Source organism: Dermacentor silvarum, chromosome 3, assembly GCF_013339745.2.
Source record: "Dermacentor silvarum isolate Dsil-2018 chromosome 3, BIME_Dsil_1.4, whole genome shotgun sequence".
Classification (NCBI taxonomy): Eukaryota; Metazoa; Arthropoda; class Arachnida; order Ixodida; family Ixodidae; genus Dermacentor; species Dermacentor silvarum.
Window position 1 is genome coordinate 13,222,952 of NC_051156.1, and position 24,278 is coordinate 13,247,229.

A 24,278-nucleotide genomic window follows, 5' to 3' on the forward strand; every position below is an offset into this window, starting at 1 on the left:
CCTCTGGAGCGTGCTTTGTAACATGAAGAAACGACGTATCACATTTAATGAGCTGCCACTGCCATGGTGGTAAGAGCTTTGCTGGGGCTTTTAGATGAGGTTCTAAAAGTGGGACACCCATTTCATCACTGAGCTTCCTCACACGCAGTGAGAAGGGCTCCTTTGCCGTAGGTCGGTTACGAAACAGTGTGGTGCAAGTCATATCATTTATGGTAGCGTAACACGGATGTTCAGGGTTTGCGTGTACCTTCAGAAAATATGCAAAGCTAGAGTATGACCTCTGCAAGGTAAGTGACCACTCGTTTGATTATGCGTATAGGCTTTGTATATGACTTGTCCTGAAAGCACCCGTGGCCAGGCGGATACCTAAATGATGAATCGGATCTAGCATCTTCAACGCGCATGGTGCGGCAGAGTGGTACACAACGGCACCATAGTCTAAACGTGTACGCACAAGACTTTTGTACAGGTCCAATAGGCACTTCCTGTCGCTACCCCATGTGGTGTGGGACAGAAGCTTAAGGAGGTTCATTGTTTTCATGCATTTCGTCCTGAGGTATTTGATGTGGGGTATAAACGTTAGTTTTGAATCCAAGATGATTCCTAAGAATTTATGTTCACTGCTTACAGTGAGTTCATCCCCATTAATAAAAATACTAGGGATTGGCGTTGCGCCTCTCTTCTTGGAGAAAAGCATGCAAGTACTTTTCTGCGTCTTCACTTTAAACCCATTTTCGTCCGCCCATCTACATAACTTGTTTAAGCCAAGCTGGACCTGGCGTTCGCAGATAGCAAGATTGCAGGATTTAAAACCTATCTGCACATCGTCGACGTATACAGAGTAAAACATGGTGCGTGGAATGACTGTGTGAAGTGAATTCATTTTTACGACAAAGAGCGTGCAACTAAGCACGCCTCCCTGTGGCACACCGGTCTCTTGGGTGAATGTTCTAGACAAACTGTTGCCCACTCTTACACGAAACGTGCGGTCAGAGAGATAGCTTTCGATTGTGTTCAACATGTTGCCATGGACACCCATTGAAGAAAGGTCGCGAAAGATACCAAAACGCCATGTCGTATCGTATGCCTTCTCTAGGTCAAGAAATACTGAAAGAAGGAATTGTTTATGTATAAAGGCATCCCTGATGTTGGCCTCGATGCGAACGAGGTGGTCTGTTGTCGATCTACCTTCTCGGAAACCACACTGGAAGGGGTCTAGAATTTTGTTATTTTCCAGGAAACAGATTAGGCGTCGGTTTATCATTTTTTCTAAGAGCTTGCACAGACAGCTTGTTAGAGCTATTGGTCTGTAACTGCTGGCTAGAGAGGGATCCTTGCCTTGTTTAAGTATGGGGATAACAATAGCTTCTTTCCAAGCAGATGGAATGTATCCAGCTGCCCATATAGCCTTGAAAAGGGATAGAAGTATATTTAGTGTTTCCGAGTGTAAGTGTTTGATCATTTCATAGATGATGCGATCACTACCTGGCGCCGAGTTGTGGCAACAACTCAAAGATGCGTGAAGTTCAGCTAAACTGAATGGGCGATTGTACGCTTCATTTCTTCCACATTTGCGTTGAATGTGTTGTCGCTCTGCGTGTTCTTTGAATCGCAGGAAAGTGTGTGTGTAGTTTGATGCACTCGAGATTTGTTCAAAGCGCTCACCTAGAAAGTCTGCCTGATTTTCCAGGCTGTCTCCTTGGGTATTTACTAGGGGTAGAGGGTGAGACTGTCGGACTTTTAGTTTATTTACTCGGTTCCAGACCTTTCTCTCATCAGTATACGAAGTAATGCTGGATACATACCGCTCCCAACTATCTCTCTTAGCTCGTCGACGCGTTCTTCTGCCCTGCGACTTTGCTTGTTTAAAATTAATGAGATTTTCGGCTGTTGGGCAGTCACGTAGCAGCCCCCAAGCTTTGTTTTGTTTTTTCCTTGCCTTTTGACATTCGGCATTCCACCACGGAATACGGCGTTTACTAGACAGTCCATTCGTTTGTTGAATGCATTTTGTGGCAGCGTCTATTATAAAACTAGTTAAGTAAGCCACATCATTGTCGATATTGGTACGAGAAATGTCCCTGTCTAAACGTGTCAGTTCTTTGAATAGTTCCCAGTTCGCAGAGTCAACCTTCCACCGAGAAACACATGGGGCGCATTCATCCTGTGTTGTATAATTTAGAACTATCGGAAAGTGGTCACTTCCATAAGGGTTCATCGGACACCTCTCGATAACCTTGCATGCTTATGTTGAAAACTCAATGCCCTTTAGGCCTGTAAGGCCTTTTTAAATAAATAAATAAATAAATAAATAAATAAATAAATAAATAAATAAATAAATAAATAAATAAATAATAAATAAATAAATAAATAAATAAATAAATAAATAAATAAATAAATAAATAAATAAATAAATAAATAAATAAATATTTAGGCGTCAAGATTTGATGGCGCTATTGCAGGTGACCCATGTTAAGTTGCTTCTCATGCAGCTCTAGCTGGCCCCTTAGGATCATAAGAAGTGGTGCCCAGTACCGTAAAAAGGAACGCCAAGATATCCTGTCACATTGCGCAGTTGCCTAGATTATTGCATCACGGTGTACGAATTCCCCCCGTCTTTAAGTGTGCAGCTATTCAAGTGTCTTGGTACAGTAATTGGAAAAACTAGTGAAGGAAGAGCCATTTATGACGGAGTTCTCATCAGGCATTTTCAGCCAATTACTAATTGTGCTTACTTCATTGAAATCCGCGAGGCCTTGTATGTTACCCATTTAGGAAAATGTCGAAGAAGTGGCACAGTTGAAACAACCGAAAATGTACACTTCGTTGAAACGCAGTAATGAGCCATGGTTATTGCCTTTTAGAAGTTGAACAGTTACAATCACATAACAGCCCGCCCTTCACCTTTGCTAACAGCACAGCAGCGTCCCCTGTGGCGCAGTTCCACTCAGGGTCTAGCTCAGTCATTCGGACCGGTGAAAGCTCTCGATGATGCCACTCATTATTCGGCCACAATTTCTTAGTAACAATAAAAGGATCTTCAAGCAGCAATATAGAATGGATTCGATATCACCACGTGATCAAGATAAGATAAATTAGGGAGAGACGGGTGCGTGCTCGTTGTTACGGTTCTCAAATTTTTATGTGGTGAGCTATGTGTGTCAACAATAAAACATTGTTCGGCCAGTCGGTTTTGCGCGGCTGGCAAACGGTGCCATTGAACGCGAAGGATAAGCAAGAAGATATCGAGGTGGTCGTCTTGATTTCTGCTTGCTTTTCTTTCATGTTCTCTGACACCATTTGCAAGCTATGTGTGTGTCACTAATCTCTCTTGCGTGTCAGTGAGACCATAAGAGGGCGTCAGAGCACCGGTCAGCTCGCTATCGGTATAGCCGGCACCTTAGCGCTGGCCAGTAGTAAAATAGTAGCTTTGTGTGTGCGAGCGTTGGGCACCGAGTCCGACACTCTCACCTGGCACCTGTTCAGGAAGCGCAGGAAGTACTTGGCGAGGTAGAACTCGCTCCTCCACCAGGTGTCGCGCAGCTTGAGGCAGGCGGACACGATGCGGCAGAAGAGGTACTGCTCGGACAGGCCCTGCGGCACCGTGCGGCTCGGCTCGGCTATGTCCAGGAGCACGAGAGAGCCCCAGGTCATGGCCACGCGGCGCAGGTGCGACACGGCCGCCTCCACGGTGTCACAGTACAGCTGCACCTGCTCGCAGCAGGCACGCCGCGAGGACACAATCATCAGCATACGCAAACATTTTATGCCTGACGTTATATCACCTAATCGCCATCTCGCAACAGTTCGCTGTTGTCCCATGGTGTACGACAGAACTACCAGTGCGCACTAGTGTACACCAGATGATGCTCAACGCACCATACGAAGGAATGTACATGCATTCTACCAATCTGCAACCGTGTTTCCTCGATAACGAAAAAAATGCTTTAAGAGTTTTGAAGTGAAATGAATCACGAAGTGGTGACTGATAAGGTTGTGTTTTAAAATACGGTGTTTCTTTGAGATGTTGCCGCACGCACGGGCTGCCGGCTGACAGCGCAGAGATCCTCTTCAGGCCACGTTGTACCTTGCGCAGGCCAAATGCAGCTACTGGAATCTCTAGAAAACTCTGTTCTTGCAACCCACCTGCTCCACAAGCAGTCACTTCAGTGGTCCGTGGCCTGTAGGGCAGTTCCACAAGCACTATTCGCGGTGCCAGACATGCAAGGTCACGAACTTTATATATATACTAGTGTAAGTAGGCTTTTCTCATCTCCATGTCCACTATTCTTTCAGCTATCCTCTCTCCGTGTCCTGTAATTTCAGAAGCATTTCCACTCTATACTAGTCGCCATTCAGGTGTCAGATGCTCGAACTACAGCAGTGAGGCCATGCTTTTCCCCCGATTTAAAGTTTAAAAGCAGCCACTCATGCTTCAACTGCAGTGCCCACAAAAGACGAAGGACACAGGAAGTAAACAAACTTCCTCGGTACTTCTTTAGTGCGTGCTGCAATTTAACCGTGAATAATTACCAACTCGGCGAACACTCAGTTCTTTTGCACTTGCTACTACAAGTACAGTTTCTGCATGAACCGACTGCTGTGCACGGAATTTGTGTGTTAGATATTAACTAATTTTTCTTTTGTGAACTAGCAGACAGCAAGCATAGCCTAAACATCATCTTCCGACATTAAATCCCTCGCAACCCCGTGTTTCCGTTGCGGTAGCTGGAGAATAAAGCCTAAACGAGGGGCCATTCCGGCTTCGCGTCAGTGCTCTGGGTTGGCGCGCCTGGCACCTGACGGCACAATTGAACACGGTACGCAACGCACGGCTATTTGTTCGCAGCCTGTGCACGCGACATTTATCGCAGAGACGTGCGCAACGCCGCACTGCATTGGGGACTACTACTATGTGTCGGTTCAACGAGGCATGCACGATTTCTAGTATAGAAATTGAGCTTATTGCACCCAGACTAGAAAACAGAAGGACGTGTTATGACCCCGCATATACCTCGCAACTGGATTTTTCAATGGGCCAAGCGCATTTAGAAAATAGAGAACCAAAAAACCACCCTTGAAAAAGGTCGGTCCACCGACCGAAACTGTTCGGTAAATAAACCTAAGATAACCGCGAAGTTGTGCTTCTCCTATATATATAAACTCCATACCTGTATAATACATAGCGCCAGGACGACCATCAACCAGGATAAACACACAAGTTGGACTATGAACGAGACAGACATCGTACACGAGAAAGACGAGTGACTGTACTGAAGTTGCGTGTCCCCTAAAATAAAAAGTAGGATACAGTCATCGTGGAAGTGGGGACATGCTTTTCCTCACCGTAATTGTCCGCAATCACTTTGGGCAGCAGGCACAGCACCTGCAGCACGTTGGTAGCAGCGTGCCGCCTGCCACCAACAAAAAGCAGTCCATCTCAAATGTCTATTTAATGGGGCATTCCATTGGCAGACAAGAGCGGAGGCAAAGCGCAGAGAGCAGTACAGCAGTAGCGCAGCGAAAGTGCCACTGCTTGCTCCCCTACTGAAACATTCCATGCGCCCCGACAGCGGGCGCAAGAGTGAACATGTACCACGTGACGCCAAATCCGCGGTGATTAACACGTGAAGTTCGCTTCCCAGCTGCCATTTCTGGCGCACTCTGAACCAAGACGACGGGTAGCCAACCAACATAAAGCATATGACGCGCTTGTAACGCTCTGCTTGTTACGCATGAGCAGCTCGGAGTGCGTTCAGCTATATACTCTTGGCCTCGCCAACTGATCCAGTTTTACCATTGGATCAGAGCGCTCCTGCTCGTGTTCGCCCATTGGAACGCAGCTGATTCTTAGAGGGCACTTTGTGGACTCTTTTAAGTGCTCATGTTCGCCCAATCGAATGCGCCATAAGTAGGGAAGGAGGGAGCAGTGAACGTATCGTGTACATTTATGGTGCAGTGTCCTTGCTTCATTCCAAACGTTAGTTGACCTCCACGAGCTTTCAGCTACGTGTGAATTCCTAAGATATAAAGTAACCCGGCGAATTGCAAAGATAGGATTCCTGAACAGGTTTATCGAACGCGCCAAAGCAAAATCCCGCGCGCTGCGCGATGGGACGCACCCACCTGTATGCGCCTGGCGAGGTCCAGCCCGAGCCCCTTGTCGCGAACCTCGTGCAGCCTCTTGGCAATGGCCACGCCCAGGGCGTCGATGTGGCGCAGGTAGGATTCGTACACCCTGGTGGCATGCGCCGAGTACGTCTCGACCAGGGCTGGGTCGAGGGGCTCGCGCTTGGCTTCCTGCGCTTCGTTGGACAACGGGTGCGGCTCGCTCGCCATGCGTGCCAGCAGGTCCTGCAGGAACTTGTGCGAGTAGTAGCCGTCCACCGCCTGGTAGCTGCTGTCGTCTGCCAGGCTGCTGCGTGCCGACGAGCGCCAGGTGTGTGAGTATGCTCGTCTGGTACTCCGTGCTTGCACCTTTAGCAAGCGCACGCCATAAGACAGGAGGCTCTCTTCAACGCACGCCCGTCGTAAGGCGTGCGCTTTTTGAGCCTGCAAGCATGAACCGTTCAGCGCAGCAACACATTGCTTTATGGTATTCTGTAACCGAGTTTGCGAAGCAGTTTAAGTGCGCTCGGGCGACTCGTACAAGAACCGGCGCCAGCCAACCGTCATAGGCAACGCTGGAATCTGTGTCATAGGCAGCACATACTAGCCAACGCGTTTGGTTGATTTATCGAGAGAAATACCACCGCATACGCTATTTTCATATTCAAGCGCGATATCATATTTTACCATCAACAAAATGCATTTTCTTTTCGTTCTTGGCTGCCAGAAGGTATACTGCAGTAGATTTACGCCCACTTCATGGTGAAAATACTCAGTGATTGGAGAAAAACAGAATTGTGAGACGAGCCCAGAGACACCAGCGGCAGCGCTTCGGACGCAGCGAGCAATTGATATGCTGAACTTTAATTTTAGCACAGTGTATTTTGAGCTCACATAACAAGAAACATCACTGGTCTCTTCGTTTTGAAGTGTGGTCTCGCCGAAACCTGCGGTCTCTTTAAAGTGATACGTATCTTGTTATCGCAGACGGCATAAAAAGCACCTAAACTTGTGGGCTCGATAAATGGTGTACCAGCCCCAGACCACACTCGCCAAGCCTTGACACCAGGAGATGTGGCTACATGCGTAATAAAAGGGATATGACCTGAAAAGCTGGCCTTCATTGTATTACCTTGCGGGTATAGAAAACGTGCTCTGGCATTATGCTCGCCATTGTTGTTCGGTGTAACACAGTGCAGAGCTCACTGATGGGAAAGAGCGCTGTTGGCAAACATACTTTTCATCCGACTCCACGTAGCTCTCGTCGTCATCCTCTTCAACCGTGTACTCCTCGTGCTCGACTGCGGGAAGAAGAGGACAATTGGGTGAGACTTTGTCGTGGAATGTGTATTCATGCTGTATACCCTTCATCTCGCATAGGTTGCATCTCAGCCTTGAACCGAATTTAAATAAGGCGTTCACGTCTCACCTTATGGAAACGGGTTAAATGCGTTATAATATGACAGAGGTATATGACAAATAGGTGATTAATATGAACATGAACACACACACACACACACCACACACACACACACACACACACACACACACACACACACACACACACACACACACACACACACACACACACACACACACACACACACACACACACACACACACACACACACACACACACACACACACGCATGCACACGCAAAACGGCATGCCTCATAATTCATTGCTGAGTTTCGGAACGTTCAAACCCACATTTTTTTTATTTTGAGCTGTACGTATAATTATGATTACAAATACTCGCCTCGCAGATGACATTCGACTACTTGCGATCTGCTAACTAGGTTTTCCGCATTAAACTGGCCATTTTCAGCTCTAAGGCAAACTGACTGGAGTCGGGTACCACACAGGCATGCGGTAGCACTGACTTCGTTGTTGTGTGGCTTAAACCAGCTGCATTCATCCTCAGTCTAAGTGTCCTCTCGTCACCAATCTACAATAGCAGGCTTTCTGCGTAGCGGGCTGCCATGTAGGAAGGGCCTTTCGAACTTCGTTTCACCCATGTCAATATGAGCGCTGTCCATAAGATGCAAGCATAATTGTGCCTGACGAGTTTACGCTACAAGCGAGCGGGCTTTCTTCATGCGGACTTGAAATATTCTAAACCAGCACCTTTGCCGCTTTGAACGCGAACGTGAGTGCACACACAACAAACACAACGCCCGACTTCAACAACAACAAGGAACTGAGAAAAGATGCGACAATTACGAGAAGGTAGAAGTGTACGTGTGAAAGCATGACATGCAAATGCATCGCAAGTAGACGGCTTTTCTGATGCGGAAGGAGGTGCGCGCAACGCCGGCAAACACTGACGCGCTGGGCGACAATTTTCAGGGACGTCTCGGCTTGCAGTAAAGGTTGGGGGAGGAGGGGGTTAATCGACGGGGAAAGCAGCGGCTCAAATGAGGGCGCCTCGCGACCTCGCTCTCTCCTACACGGCCCAATTTCGTCCCGCACAGGCTGCCCGGTACGCTTTAGCAGGAAGGCCCAGCAGCAATTTACCGATTTCAGTGCACGGCGAAGGTAAGCGTGGTTTCGCGCGGCGAACACAGAAATCCATTGAAACAAACTTCGCTGTGCACATAAACGAACAATGACGAAGAAAAAGAAAGAAGAAATTATAGATATTTTTTGAAGTAAGCAAACATATATTGCTCTCGGTATTCAGCAAAACGCCTTAAAAAGCTGCAGGTGAGTGAAAACGAATAAAACTGTCATATCGCATATAAGGTCTTAAAAAACCTTCTCGGATGTTTATTTAGACTAGTACTGTACTTGTTTAATTTAGTTTGTTTCCACAATCTGTGACCCTGTTGCCCCTTGGAATTATCTCTGCTTCTTTTACTCATTCTCTCATAATGTTGGCATATATTTGTTTCCATGCGCAGAGTAATAAATATTATCGCGCTTATCGCTCGAGCCATTTATTCACTCTTCTCTCAGCTGTACGAGTTTGTCGATGTATTTAAGAAAAATACGGGGACCAATTGAGCAAAGTTTATGATCTGACGTTTAAAAAAATTAAATTATGGGGTTTTACGTGCCAAAACCAGTTCTGATTATGAGGCACGCCGTAGTGGAGGGCTCCGGATTAATTTGGACCACCTGGGGTTCTTTAACGTGCACCTAAATCTGACGTTTACTTAGTTACTGTTTTGTTCAACGGAAGTTTGTTGTTCTCAATCTTTAGTGTTACCCTTCTCTCTTTTCTCCCCTTCCTTCTTTAGTTGGCCGTGGGACCGTGGAGATGAAGACCCATGTAGAAAGAAATAAACGTATAAAACGATCGTTCCGCCTAATTTTTTTTTTGTCCAGCGTCTGATTGGTATGCTAGCATTCGGTTTTTTATCTCCAAGTTCGCGCTTACTAATCACGAGTACTGACCTCCAAAACATGACACCGCTTGTTTGTTGGAGCTCAAATGACGCATTCCTAACATCGTGCGTGGCCTGTTGTAGTCAAGCGCATACTACTGCTAGCAAATAGTTGTCAATGCTTACGTACCATATATATACAAGGCGTTTCAGCGAACAGTTTCAAGAATTCTTAAAGGTTGCCTGTGGCAGATAGCACAATTCTAGTTCATGAGCTGGTCTACTCGAAGAGGCGGACATTACTTGCACAAGAAATTGAAATGCATAATCGAATAATAACCAAGAAATCACTAATTCAGTTTTTAACTTATTACCTGATGGCCCATATTGCAATTTACAAATTGTAGCCGTGGAGTTCGCAAGGCGGATACACTTGGAACAAATTCTCGGTATGACACCAGTTTCGAGATAATAATTCCCGAACTTTGCGGAGAAATGCATTGGCGTTCCAGTTATGCACGTGTGACCGTTGATCTGTCGCTATTGGCGGCTTGGCGTACGTTGCAGAAAGCCTCGCGCGAAAACTAGCGTCACGAGATTTTCCTCAGCCTCTTTTTCAAATTTCGCACTTGCTTTAAAACTGCAAATTTGCCTACATCGTTAACGCACCGTATCAATGGGATTCGCATTCACTCAAGGCAGGAGAAGGCTTTCACGTGTACCCTGACAAAGCGAAGCTCCGATTACGTAATAAGTGATCATAGACCAAGCAGGGTTGATTCAGGAAGCCGGGAAGGTCGTGGCACCTGCGATGACTTTTACAAAGCTATTCCTGGCTTCTATTTCCTAAACGTACAATAAAAAGCACCAGCCGCATGTATATTCTCAAGCGCTCGCTTAGCTTCATGCAACCTCGTTAAGGTGCGTCCCTTGGCGGAGGATTTATATTCAGTAATTCATTTAGCGGGATTATTAGGCTGCCACACTTCGCGGAGCTCTATAGATTCAAATGCGATCGGAATATTGTTATCTAAAGGCCACGCGAAGAATAAAGATTGTTTTCACGTATACTTCGGTTTATCTACGCACTCGTTAGCGCAATTGTTGATGAAAACTTTCGAGAGCCCAATGTCAACCGGCAGATGGGTTAACAACAGTCATTGCAGAAGAGATGACAAGACTAAAATACACGCTAAAGTGCAGCCATTAACGAAGTCATTGTGACACATAAAGATAGCAGCCCAGGCGCTTTTGATTATTTTGTGTTTTTCTTTCGTGCCTGATAGTAACACATATGGGAGGGAGTAAAATGTGCAAGTGCAGTTTATCAGCATTGGCTTGCTTTAGGAAACATGTCACGCATAAATCTGCACGTTTTAATGTAACCGAAGCTACATGTAGAGGGGATAGAAAGGTAATAAAACAAAATGCAGCCACAATTGTTAGCGTTTTGTTAAGCGACAGAACTGCCGGTTTTCTTAAATTTCAGAATGCAAACCTCAACAAGCTTACCGCGATAAGAGCATAAGCAGGAGTGTTGAGAGTGACATCAAAGGTTTCTTGTTTACAAACATGAAGCTTGTGTACAGGCGTTCGCAATTGGTGAATTTGTTAGCTTGTACATAGGCAGCAAGAGTGTGCGCACTGGCACTGCCAACTGAAGACAACGTATAACTCAGTGCACTAACCTCGCGGCGCAGGCACGCGTGCTCACTTTTCTTGGCTTGTCGGCGATGCTAGGAAATCCTCCTTGTATTGCGCCATTTGCGAACGAGAGTGAACAAGCTACTAATAAGCGTGAACTTGCGAGCTCAACTGCTTTCTGCTGGGACAAACTGAGAACGGGGCCACTTGGGCGTGCTGAGAAACGAGAAAGCACCTCAGAAGTGAAACATCCATTAACTTTTATTTAGACCCATTAGGTGCATCTAAATATTTTTACGGAGTTGTTTGAACTCACCGTCGGGGGAGGTGCCTTGCTCAGTTGTTATGACGGGCACCGCTCGCTCTGTTGCTTCACCTGTGACCGAGATGGTGATATGCCAGTTAATGACAGAAGTTGCGACTACAGCGGATACTGTGTATATGCGCATCAGGATTTTTGATGAATATCATGATGACACCAGAAACGTTTTACGAGATACGAAAATGAAAGGAAAATGGGGTGCCAGCAAAATTCATTCGGTTAAAAAAAAACAGCATTACACACGCAGATGTACTCGGTGTGTCCAGTAGCCTCAACCAACCTTTCAAGAAACTCTGCTCTTAGTGGACGGATGCCCTGACCCCACAGCTGTCTTGTTCAGATCGACTATATTTTTGTGGGCTCTTTTGGGGACACTCATGGCCGCCCGCGTCGTCATTCTTAATCCTGTATTCGTCTTTCTAATCATAAATAATACTTCTGCTATGATAAACTGTGTAATTGACACATTTATTTAGAGCATAAGGACTGGTTCAAAACGTAGTACTCTTAAAAAAAAAAAACTGCATGCAGCTGTTTCTTTCAGGCTCACCTTTATTCATGTTTTTTTTTTTTGTTTGAAGAAAGTGCGCGAAGTTTGATTTAATGACATCACCATGAGCTCTAGCGCGTGTACACCTTGTGCAGTACTGACACCTAATTCATAATTTAGTTATAGCACCGAAACCTAGTTGGTGATGCAAAACTAGATAAATTGAATATTGGTAGTATAGGTAAGATTACAATTGATTACAGTTATTCACTAACGATGTGATTGTTCATTTTTCTTTCCGTGGAATAAAGGTAATACATTTAAAACCCTGAGGAAAATGCTGCCATGTAATAGCGCGCCCTAAATAATTTAATATAATAGCTCTTCTACTGCCCGTTCCGGTGTCGTTTCCCAGGAGGTTACTTCGTCGTGATGCCATGACGCAGAATGTAGCCAGGTGGGACATTGCGACCGCGACATGTTGGCACTCGCTTGGTCGCCTGCTACATGCTGGTACGTGAGGCCTCACAACGAGTGGCAGCGTAGGTGGTGACCGAGTGAGCCGGGTGCGAGTGCTAACACTTCGCGATGTTCTGCTCCCACGTGGCCACATTCTGCGTCATGGCATCACGACAAAGTAACCTCCTGGGAAACGACGCCGAAACGAGCAGCAGAAGAGCTATTATATTAAATTGTTTAGGGCACGCTATGGCTTGACATGTCTTTTCCCAGAAATATGTGGTCCCGAACTTTCATTTAACTCATGAAATGAGTGTAAACCATGTAAAGGGACTGACAAACCATTTTTTTAAGGACGCAGTCTTTTATGGCGCTAACGCAAAGCTCATCATCGGTAGTGTTTACATCTGCAACGGTTACTTCAAAAAGCGCGTGGATATTTTGTAAGCAGAATTGTTCGATCTGAGCAGTAAGAGTCCCTCATCCAGCAATGCTGAAAAGTGAGAACGATGTCAAGAGCCCGCCTCGCAAATTGTGAAAGCCGCCCATCGTTCTGTTATCATAGGAGTGACTGACACTGTTTAACCACCGACATTTTAACGCGAGAGCGTTAAGGGCCCCGTCTCGTAGAAAAATCCGGCGTCGGTCATCGGCGTCGGCGTCCGCGGCCAAGAAAAACATCCCGACCCACCACGACCACGCAGGCTCTCCGCGTGGCGCAGAGGCGCTGGTGAACTAATTGAATTTCTGAAAGTAAAATGCATCAGAAAAGTTTTAAAGTATGACTTAACTACCATCTACAGGTATGTTAACGTCGGATTGTAATTTGAATATACGAGAAAACATAATTCTGTTACGCGAAAACTCAAACACAACCCCCTTTTCCAGCATTTCTACCATTCATACACCGGCGCACCCCGGTCGGTGTTCCATGCAACAACATCATCCAGATGACGCTCGCCTCCTCGGCAGCGTAGTGAGCCTGCATGCAGTGTAGGCTCACTACGGTATCGGCGCGCCGAGGCGAAGGTGCAGGAAAAGAAAGCTGCAGTTGCCGGGGAGCCTGACAAACAGACAGGGATCTTTGAATGCTATATCGCGTTCCACTCTTAAAGGCGAAGCTTAAGCGTCCTCTAAATTTTTGACCTTTTCAACCACTTTTGAAAATAAAAAGCTGGCACAACAAGTTTGCGTTGTCGTACAGAACTTTCTCATATTTGTACCACGTTTTCTTCCCAAGTGCACGCTTTGCGTCATGACTGGCTGGTGCCATCGTCGTTATTCTGTCGATAGACGAGCCAAGTTATCTAATCGAAAACGAAGGCAGCGTCATTTTTCTACTCATTACAAACGAATCTGCACATTGTAAGTTAGCAAAAAACATAACAGAAAAAGTGCACTGCATTTTTAATAGTTAGGAAAAAACATAACAGAAAAATTCCACTGCATTTTATTACTAATAAAAAAAAAACAGGAACCACGTACACTAATAGAAGGTCACGTGATAGACTCCTTATGAATCTTCCTGTTCTTGCCGCGTGGGGCACCAAAGATAATTTTTTTTCGCTACTTTTAGTGAAGAATTAAAAGTATAAATCCACGTTGAATGAGAAACACATGGCTTGTTTTAACCAATACGATAGGCAATCTTTCCATCAGTGGGGTTATCTCGATTCATGTTCTGAGCCGTTGTCTGTCCCTTTAAGCAACGTGTTAAGTTGGTTAGCATGTCCGTCGCACTTTGCACGCGTGCATTCAGATTTTTCTCCTTGTCAGACTCATTCTGTTTCGCACTTGCACGCTGATTTGGATGCGCGACAACCAGCCATGTCTGTTTCAAGGGCACCTACCCGACACCGGCGAAAGGGCTGCTTGGCGAATTCCCGCTCCTCGTGGGAACCGGACCGGGTGCCTTGCCCCCGTTTCTTTTTTATCAGCTGAAGCGACATACTGAGGCGTTTCCTTGAAAACACCGTTTGATTCCAAAAAGCTTTGCTCGCGATGGTGTGTGAGTAGCTGTTTCATTTTACAATGGATAACACGGTTTTATTGTTGAGCGCGAAATCTGACGCTTTGTTTCCTCCCACATCTACCGCACTTGATTGGGTTTGCAATGAAAAAAAAAAAAGATTTTCCGTGTGCTAGACACTCACGTTTCTACTAGACACATGCGTAGCTTTTTCCTTTGAAACGTCCCCACTGACAAGCGCGGCAACGCCAAGTCCTTGCTACTGAGACTGCCTACTGAGGTACCTTAAGTATACCGCAATTCAAACGTTACATTGGGATCGCAGCTCGAGTGTTGCAATTGAAAATTCAGAAAAACGTTAAAACCACGCAGAGCACAGCTTTACCGTACTGCAACGTGCCCTACTTATTACACAGTTACAGTTTCGTTCATAATACGAAGCATTGACACGATTGCTGGCACAGTTTTACGGGCTAGGACTAGCGCTGTTGTGTGTTGTGTCGAAAACATTCGACGAACTGCGCGAACTATCTCCTACCCAGAACGACTGGTTTTACAGCGAAGCTGCATATTTCTTTGCTTATTTTGCTTGCTTTGTATGACATATACATATTATTCTGATTGTTTTAATGTTCATCTTTTATTCTGCTCACATTTCTTCTAGTATATGCTGCCTGCACACTGTCAAAAACACGGGGAAAGAAACATGGGAGCTAACGCTGGTCAAGCTGCTTATAAAAGCGTTTACCGCGGCTCCTTCACCACACCTAATCCGTCTCACGTACTATTTGTAATGGGAAAATAAATCAAAGAAGAAATATTTCTTGAATGGTGACTGTAGTCCACGTAGTTTTTGCTTGTGGTGGCGGCAATTCCCATGGGTACAGATGTGGAAAGACACGGCTTCTCTTTCTCCTGTATTATTCTATCCTGCATTTCACTTGCTACGAGAGGCTTCGTTTAAATTCTTTCGCATAGTTGTTGCTTTATGAATAAGCTAGAGAGCGTGGCACCAGCCAATCAATACGCAAGAACTTGTGTACTTAGATTTCGTGCAGTTAAATGAACCCGAGGTGGTCATGATTAATCCGGAGTCCTCCACTACCACTCTCTTTTAGCTCCAGTGTTGTATTGGGACGCTAGAACGAAAAAAAGCGCTCATTCAATAGAGAAGTGCAAGAAGTTCATATGAACCAAAGATGGCGTAACTGCTTTCACGAAAAAAAGTTAACAAAGCACTTAAGTTTCATTACATGCATAGAATGCGAAAGCATTGTGGGCGTGTCATCCATAGTATTTCGACGTCCATGTCACGTGAGATTGTCGCACGGTTTCATCACTTGGTCATGCGACCTTACAACTTAACGTTCTTACTTCACCACTTGACTATGTCGCATGACGTCATCACTTGGTCATGTGCTCGAATTTGGCAAAGTCAATTTTGGGTGCGGGCCACCCAAATTATGGGGGTGGGCCATGTCAATTTTGGGAATGTGTCAGGTCGCTTTTGAACTTGGACAACTCAATTTTTGAATTGGGTAAAGCCAATGTTTTTGGGCGTGAGCCACCTGAATTTTATGAGTAGGCCAAGTCAGTTTTGGGAGTATGTGAGGTCGGTTTTGAACGTGGGTCAACTCAATATTTGAATTGGGCAAAGAAAATTTTAAGGGTGAGCCAAGTCAATTTTGCGAGTGGGCCAGGTAGGTTTTGAATGTGGGTCAATTAAATTTTTGAATTGGGTAAAGTCAATTTTGGGAGTGGGCCAGGTAGGTTTTGAATGTGGGTCAATTAAATTGGGTAAAGTCAATTTCGGGAGTGGGCCAGGTAGGTTTTGAACCTGTGTCAACTCAATTTTCGAATTGGGCAAAGTCAATTTTGGAGGTGGGCCAAGTCCATTTTGGGAGTGGGCCTGGGCCAGGTAGGTTTCGAACGTGGGTCAACTCAATTGTCAAATTGGGCAGCGGCAACATTGGGGTTGGGCCAAGCCAATTTTTCGAGTATGTGAGGTCGGTTTTGAACGTGTCTCAAGTAAATTTTTGAATTGGGCAAAGCCAAATGTTAGGTGTGGGCCCCGGCGTCCGTCCGACGCCGTGGCTGTTCACCGTGTGATTTGGCAGTACGAGCTGCAGCAGGTCCAGCGCCGGGAACGTGACGTCATCACTTGGTGACGTTGGTTTTCCTGCCATCGGATGTTCATGCCGGACGCTCGTCGGACTTTATATTTCACGGGACATATAAGGATTTCGCCTTAATATTGACACAGACGGATGAAGAAGACGTTTTCAGATGACTTCGAAGAAGACGACGCTCTGCACTAGTGAGATAACTATGACATTGTAAGCAGCTGCAGTTCTTGTAGATACACTGTAAATATATTCCTTACTTCTTTTTCCCCGTAACATTTTTGGTGGAGGTGCGGGGTAATAGGTGGGTAATGCGGCGGCTCTTGGCTTCTTCAAACCGCCGGCATTCGGTAATGATGGTTTGTACAGTAGAAGAATTCTTAAACACAAGGAGGTGAAAGGCATCATCTGCTATACCCTTAATGACCTGCGCGACTTTATCAGCTTCGGTTGTATTACCGTTCGTTACCTTTGCCTATAATTCTTCGCGCTACGATACCGTAGGCTTCTCTCCATTCTTCTTGTTTGGCCGCGACCCTACTCTACCTTTCGACACCCCTCTACCTGATAGTCTGAATTTTACATCGAAGCACGCCCGGGAAGCCATACTCAAGGCACAAGAGGCGCGCCACATTGCCCGACGTCAACTTGTGGACTCGCAGGAAAATCAGCGGTGCTTATGTGACACCCGCCATCGTGACGCCCACTACACACCGGGCGCCCTGGTTCTCCTTTGGTCACCATCGCGACGCGTTGGCCTCTCGGAGAAGTTGCTTTCACGCTACTCTGGCCCTTACCGCGTCTTGCGTCAAGTAACCGACGTCACCGACGAAATCGCCCCTCTTGACCCCACCGTGGCTCAGCCTCGCTCCGACGTAGTCGACGTTGCGCGTCTTAAGCCGTATCATTCGACCGCCTCCTAACCAGCACCGGGTCGGTGCTTCAGCCGCCGAGGGTCACGTGACAGACCGATGAAGAAGACGTTTTCAGATGACTTCGAAGAATACGACGCTCTGAACTATGCGAGCTAACTATGATCTTTTCAGCCACTGAATTTCTTGTAAATACACTGTACAAATATATTCCTTACTTCTTTTTGCCCGTAACAATATGCTTTTATGTAAGAGCGCTTCCTCATTTGCCGGCACCAGCCACCAGTCGTTCGTGAAAGTGGTTGGTGTGGTTACAAAATTATTGGCGCGGCTGTAGCCAATGGCGAACGCTATGTACGATATAGAAGCCTGGTGAACGCGTGCTTTGTTCATCATAATAAATAAATGTACAATCAACAGCAGAAGTTTACTGACAAGGGAACTGAAAAAAAAGGGTGTTGCCAATAAAGCCGTAGAGCACTGTTCGAATATGCTATACTCCGTTCCTGACATCAGGTGACGCAATCCGGTGACAAAGTGACCCAAGAAGTTCGGTCACAAAAACTGTCACACCAGGCGTTCCGTCCATGCTTTGCTGCGAGCCAACGGCGTTTTCTCACACGAGCATGCACCTGAGGTATGGTGGCAAGACACCCTACCTGAGGCAGTGGCGACGGGCTGCAAATAAAAAACCCGGAAAGAAAAACAACGAAAAGCAAAATGATCTAAGACTACGCAGTATTAGCCGTATACGACGGTTTGTTTCTAAAGAGTAAAGCTTCTTTTTTTTCCACTCATTACTGAGCCTATATAAACAACAGTTTCGCACAATTGCGGTACATAGAACTAATTTAGTGCGAACGCAGCCACTGCGAAAAGTCTCTGTAGCCTCCACCGCTTTGCACCTGATGTCTGAAACGGAGTATACAGGCTGGATATTCGAGAACCAGGCTGTGTCAGAGGCTGTGCTGGAACTTCGACTCCCAACAGCGGCACCATCCCACACAGCCCAGCGGGTGAAGGAAAGAGTATTTCGTAGGACATGCAGAGAATTGGCGTGAGCGAATTCACCGTTCATCTTGATGCACTTGTGTCAAGCGTCTGACCCGACTGGGCATCGGTGGGGTAAGAATTTGGAGGACGCTTAAGCTTCCCCTTTAAGAGTGGAACGCGATAGCATTTAAAGATCTTGAGTGCTTCTCACGCTTGCCGGTAACTTCAGCTTATGCAACCGGAATGTTCCCCGGGTAACGCTGGCGGCGAACGCTATGCACGAAGGCGCGCTTTCTGGTAGAAAGGAGACCTATTTCGTGGGCCGATCTTCTGTTATTGTTTCGCAGTTTTAATATTTCAGTCCGAGAAGATTTAACATAAAAGGCATGCGCTGTCGGTGTTTTGTTTCATTACATTTGTTTGTGGGCTCTGATTTTCAACGTAGAAGGCTACAGCGCAGAACCGATGAAGACGAAGACAGGAAAGGCACACAAGGAACACAGACAGTGCTGACTTTCTACAAGAATGTTTCTTTTGCTGGCGCACAGCTAGTTTTATAGTGAACACTCGACAAAAAGACACGAAGATGACACATGCGCACAGAACCTGCTCGTAACGCTATCGCACCCTGGCATTTGAATCTAGAAAGATCAACTCTTTCTCACACAAGGCTATCGAGGAACAAATGACGCACTCATATCCCGCACGTGTAATTGCGGCAGCCTCGATAATTTCTCTAGTAAGGAAGGATTTGCTTCTAGATAGAATTTTACATTTTTTGAAGACAGGTTTGCACCTACATTCGCGACATTGCACACCTAGATGACCTTCAATTGTGTTGTAAACATTGTTGTGGTGTTCCCTTAGCCAATCGTAACTGCATCGGCCGGTTTGCCCGATGTAATCTTTACTGCATGAGATAGGTATCTTATATACGACACACTGGACACATTGTGTGAAGCACTGTTTGTGCCTGGTTTTACGCTGGGCCTTCTCTTGGAAGACAGCGCAAGTTTGTTTACTCAGTGACACCAGTTTCCTTGGTGCGTAAAAAAACAACATTTACATTTGGACTCTGGCCAACCTTCTTAAGGTTGTGTGAAATTCCGTGAAAATATGGGATAACTGCCTTATTTACGTCATCATGACTTTTCCCTTCTGTAACCTGGACACAGGTGTGTCCGTGCGCTACCAGCTCTTTTCACTTTCTTAAGTATGCCTTCCGCGACACTAAGAAACATAAGGCATATCCAGCTGCACTGAGGCGGGGCGACCGAAAACTTTCTGCCACCTTGTGGACACAGGACTTTTTCAAGGCATTTGTAAGGCAAGAGACGCCAATACTTCTCTTCACGAGTTTTGAGTGTGCAGACCCAAATGGAAGTAATGGCTTATTCGCCCTAGGCTCAAGCATCCAATGTGCCCACACAATGTGCCCAGTGTGTCGTATATGGGATACCTATCTCATGTGGTAAAGAATACATCGGGCAAACCAGCCGATGCATTAACGATCGGCTATGTAACCACCACAACAATGTTTACAACACAATTGAAGGTCCTCTAGGTGTACACTGTCGCGACTGTGGGTGCAAACCTGTCTCCAAAAATGTAAAATTATATCTAGAAGAAAATCCAGCCTTACTAGAGAAATTATCGAGGCTGCCACAATTAGAAGTGCGGGAAATAAATGCGTCAGGTGTCCATCGATAGCTTTGTGTAAAAAAGAGCTGACCTTCCTAGATTTAAATGCCAGGGTGCGATATCGTTATGAGGAGGTTCTGTGCGTATGTGTGATCTTGTTTTTAACGCAATAGCATTTAGGGCCCCGCGTCGCAGAAAATCCAGCGTCGGCATTGGCATTGGCGCCTGCGGCGGAGAAAATCTTCCCCGACCACGTTTAGGTATACCACACCATTCTATCGTTAACGTTGCTCATACCCTGTCTTGCATTCTTGGCAAAGCTATTTCTCGAAATTTTGAGAATGACAATCCACAAAGAAATGTCACGAAACAAAACACCCACAGTACATGCCTTTTATGTTAAATCTTCTGAGACTGAAATATTACAAGTGCTGAACAAATACGGAAACCTAAAAATGATGCAATTTCTTTGGCGCGGTTGTGCACTATCTCCGGGATCGGCCCACGCAAGAGGCCGCGTTTCCACCAGATAGCTCGCCTACGTGCACAGCGTTCGCCGCCAGTGTTTGCCAGTAACCATTACGGTTGCATAAGCTGCAGTCGTCGGGAATCATGAGTAGCAGTCAGGGATCTTTGAATGCTATCGCGTTCCACTCTTAAAAGCGAAGCTTAAGCGTCCTCCCATTTTTTTGCCAAGTGTTCACTATAAAACTAGCTGGGCACCCTAAAAAATCCATTCTTGTTAAAGTCAGCGCTGTGTCTTTATTCTTTGTGTGGCTCTCTTGTCTTCGTCTTCATCGGTTCCGTTCTGTAGCCTTCTACGATGTGCAAGCCCAACTGGTTACTCTGCTCAACATCATTCTCAAATTTCAGAGGAATAACTTTGTCAAGCATGTCAGACAAGGTATGAGCAACTTTACTGGTAGAAGAAGTATTTAGTTACATAAAAAATATTTTTCGGTTACAAGACGCCAACGCCGGCTGCGGCGCCGGACGCCGGACGCCGATACCGGATTTCCTGCGACACGGGGGTACGGTGGCTAGATTGGTAGGTGTGCCGACCGACGTAGTTTACTGCTTCTCCGCGTCATGACCGCAGGAGTGGCGCTGCGATCGGAGGACTGTCGCGAAACGCGTGTCGTCTGCTATTCAGGCTACTGTTATTGCACTCCTTTAAGATTTCAAATATTTTGTTGTTTCAAACTAAAACTTGAAATAAGGTGGCAAATTTACGCTGAAAAACACTATAAACGTGTGATGTGTCTTGTTTTCATCAGTCAACCTCAAAAATGGTCATTATGTCGTCCGCTATGAGGTAGACGGCACGCTGAGCTGCACTCGCAGCCGTGATATTGCACCGTTTTTTTTTTATAATTTACCTCAATGTTTAGGCAGTGGAATGAATACCGTGGATAACACTAGTCAGTGTCAAGCTCCTAAGGATCCAGGACCGAGTGAAAATGTCGCTACCCCCCCCCCCCCCCAAAAAAAAAAAAAAAGAAAGCAGGATGGACACTACTTGCTTTGCGCCCTATTGTAAGTCCGGCTACAAACATGCGAGCCAAGGGCAGAAGATATCGCTTTTTACGACGCCGCGTTACCCAGAACTGTTCAAAAAAAAACGGGAGCGTGCATTTCACCGCGCTGACAAAGAACTTCAATCGCATTCGGTAGTTTGCGAGTGCCACTTTGAGGACCAGTTCGTTCAGCGTCACTCACTCATGTGATGTTGTACAGATTCCGAGGGCATATCCGCGACTAAGCGAAGCTGTTCCATTAGTACTAGCCGGCGCGCCTGCTTACCTATCAAAGACCATTCCCGCAAAGAAGCAAGACTTCGACGGGAAGTTGGCCGGTAAAATGCGCCAAAAAAAGAAAGCGCACCTGAACTTTGACAGATTTCCACCGAATCACTAGCCAATGAAGGTAGCGCTTGTTGTGATCCGCCTGTTGTAACCACTCAAGAAAACATTGATGTGACGGCCTGCACTGCATTCAAAGAACGATAGCGCAGAAACTGAGGCATTTTCAGTTTGCTCAAAGGATGGCCACAGCATCACGCTAGTAAAGGTTGTCCCTGTACAGTTTTGTAGCAGCGAAATTCTCGATGATGTCTGTGTTCAAGGAACAGTGGGACTGAACAAGACTTTGCACACACTTGGAGGAAATGAGCGCACTCCTGACGAACGTTGAAAAAATTGTCCCGTTTCAAGGAATTAAAGTAAGTGGGAAGCTTGAAGATGTGCTGACAAGAACGACAGCAAATACACAGAGTCACGGCAGTTGAAGCCTCCAGGAATGGTCAGCTGTGACAGATACAAATTTGAGCTTACAAGCAAAATTATCAGATTTTATTCGATAACGCGCCTTCACTTCCATGTAAAGAGCAGGAACTTGACGTCTGGACGCACACGGGCAAAGAAAAAGCACATGAAATTACGACATGTCTTGTGACCGCAGCGATGCAGTGCTGTACTTTCTAAACCTTGTTTGCTGTCATTGATTTTTTCGTAGTGTTGTTGGTGTGTGTGCGCGCTCGAATCATGAGTAATACAATAAAATATACGTATATGATGATCAAGAGGTATAAGTATTTTTTTTGCATTCTATAACCGACAGTTAGTCTACTAAGACATGAGTCTATGAGTTTTATTGCACTCGTATACCTACCTCGTGCAATAACACACAACAGTGCAAAGAAATTACACTAGAAACTCTGGTTGTTTGAATCTTAATATTTATTTGACGGCGCTCTACGTTCATTAAAAAAATCCTCCGACGCGGTCTCGAGAAGGCACACTTCGTGCGCGAATGACGCCGCCACACGCCACTCTAAGCTCCTGAATATATGCTGTCTCGAAATATGAATTTTCGTCTCTCTCACCTTTAGAACTTCCGCAAAGCTATTACTTTGATTCACAATTAGTGTCATTATTAATAGTCTTACGTGAAAGATCTTTAGAATTGTCAACACGTACAGTTATATATTTTACCTCTCGATCCTGCAAAGAGGCAGCAGACGGACGACCCAAATACGATACTTTCGCCATTAAAGTAACTGACATGCATTGATATAATTCGTAACTTTCTCTGGTGTGACTTAAAGACAGCTTCCAGTTTAAATAGGCGGATAAGTGCGCCAAAGTTCCGCTGCAATACGGCCGCAGCAGCAGACGACGCGCACCACCTGCGACAAACCTCCGACCGCAGCGCTTATTTTGTCGTCATGATGCGGAGAAGCGCTGAACTACTCTTCACGCCCGGCGGACGGCACACCTACCCATCTAGCCACCGTAACGGGGGCCCTTAACGGAGGCGCGCACGCTCTCCTCGGAACGCACATGACCGCGGACACAGCTGACTGGACGCACCTGGTGCTAGCAAGGCATTGATACAGGGGCACCATCTGTTAACCTTTAAAATGTTCTGTCATTTTCGTGGCGTCCCTACTCAAAGTGGAACAGCGCGTCCTCGACAGCGCTGGTTGAAATATTGCGCTTTAGTGTACGTATAGCCACGGCCGCTGGATAAAAAAAAATTATTTTATATCCAGCGGCCGTGGTATAGCTCTCAACAACCACGAGTTGGAAGTACTCACGCAGCGCCAGAAAACCATGCGTGCAGCTTTGCGCCGTACAGCAGCCGCAAGTTACTCACCGGGCTGCTCGACGCACGGCTTGTTGATCTCGGCAATGTCACCGCACACGGCCCCGTCCCGCATCATGAACGACTTGTCGCCACCGACGCGCTCCGCGTTGTCATGCCCGACGGCGCCCATCTGGCCCATGGTCTCGCTTATCACTACCTGCTGCTCCATGCTAGCCTTGGATCCCCGGGGGCGAAGGAACCCCCGCTCTGGAAACGGTAACAGAATGGGCAAACACAGTAAACATCTTTTTCAGTAATGCACCTCGTATTTCTGTTTTACAATAATAACCACAGAACAACAGCCGCGCTCGATGTGTATGGTCCCGTAGGTAAGTGCCAATGGTTTCTTAGACCAATTTCACGATAAGTTTCATTGGGTCAACGTTTCCGCAGTACATGCCAGTAGTGAGAGTGTTTAGCGGTGTGAAGAGCAACTATGAAAAGAAGCGTGCTGCGTTCGAATCATAAAAAAAACCCGCTTGCCCATTGAGATCAAAAGGCAGGCAGGTGAGAAAAATATTGTCACGGTGTCTACAATATTGGAGTGGGACACAGGCCCAGACTTCACGCAAAATTCACCTGAAAAATCCAGAATTGCAGCATGTCCTCGGCATTCCTCTCAATGTTGACTTACATCCCACTACGAAGGAAAGCGGTGAGGCTGCCATCATGACGCCGA

The 24,278-nt window shown here is 46.2% G+C and overlaps 1 protein-coding gene across 3 annotated transcripts in view; it reads right to left on the bottom strand.

Annotated features, from left to right (window-relative positions):
* The window catches only part of LOC119444217 (uncharacterized), a 68,963-nt gene that overhangs the window by 34,754 nt on the left and 9,931 nt on the right, over nucleotides 1–24,278 (bottom strand). For 2 of the 3 annotated variants that reach the window (XM_049663212.1, XM_049663210.1), the window contains exons 3-7: nucleotides 23,609–23,806; nucleotides 11,399–11,458; nucleotides 7,346–7,409; nucleotides 6,127–6,418; nucleotides 3,472–3,711 (exon numbers count right to left, since the gene is read on the bottom strand). In XM_049663212.1, coding sequence (XP_049519169.1) covers nucleotides 3,472–3,711; nucleotides 6,127–6,418; nucleotides 7,346–7,409; nucleotides 11,399–11,458; nucleotides 23,609–23,768 — 816 coding nt within the window. In that variant the 5' untranslated portion in view covers nucleotides 23,769–23,806. The remainder of the gene's footprint in view (nucleotides 1–3,471; nucleotides 3,712–6,126; nucleotides 6,419–7,345; nucleotides 7,410–11,398; nucleotides 11,459–23,608; nucleotides 23,807–24,278) is intronic. The other variant, XM_049663211.1, reaches the window with a different exon arrangement.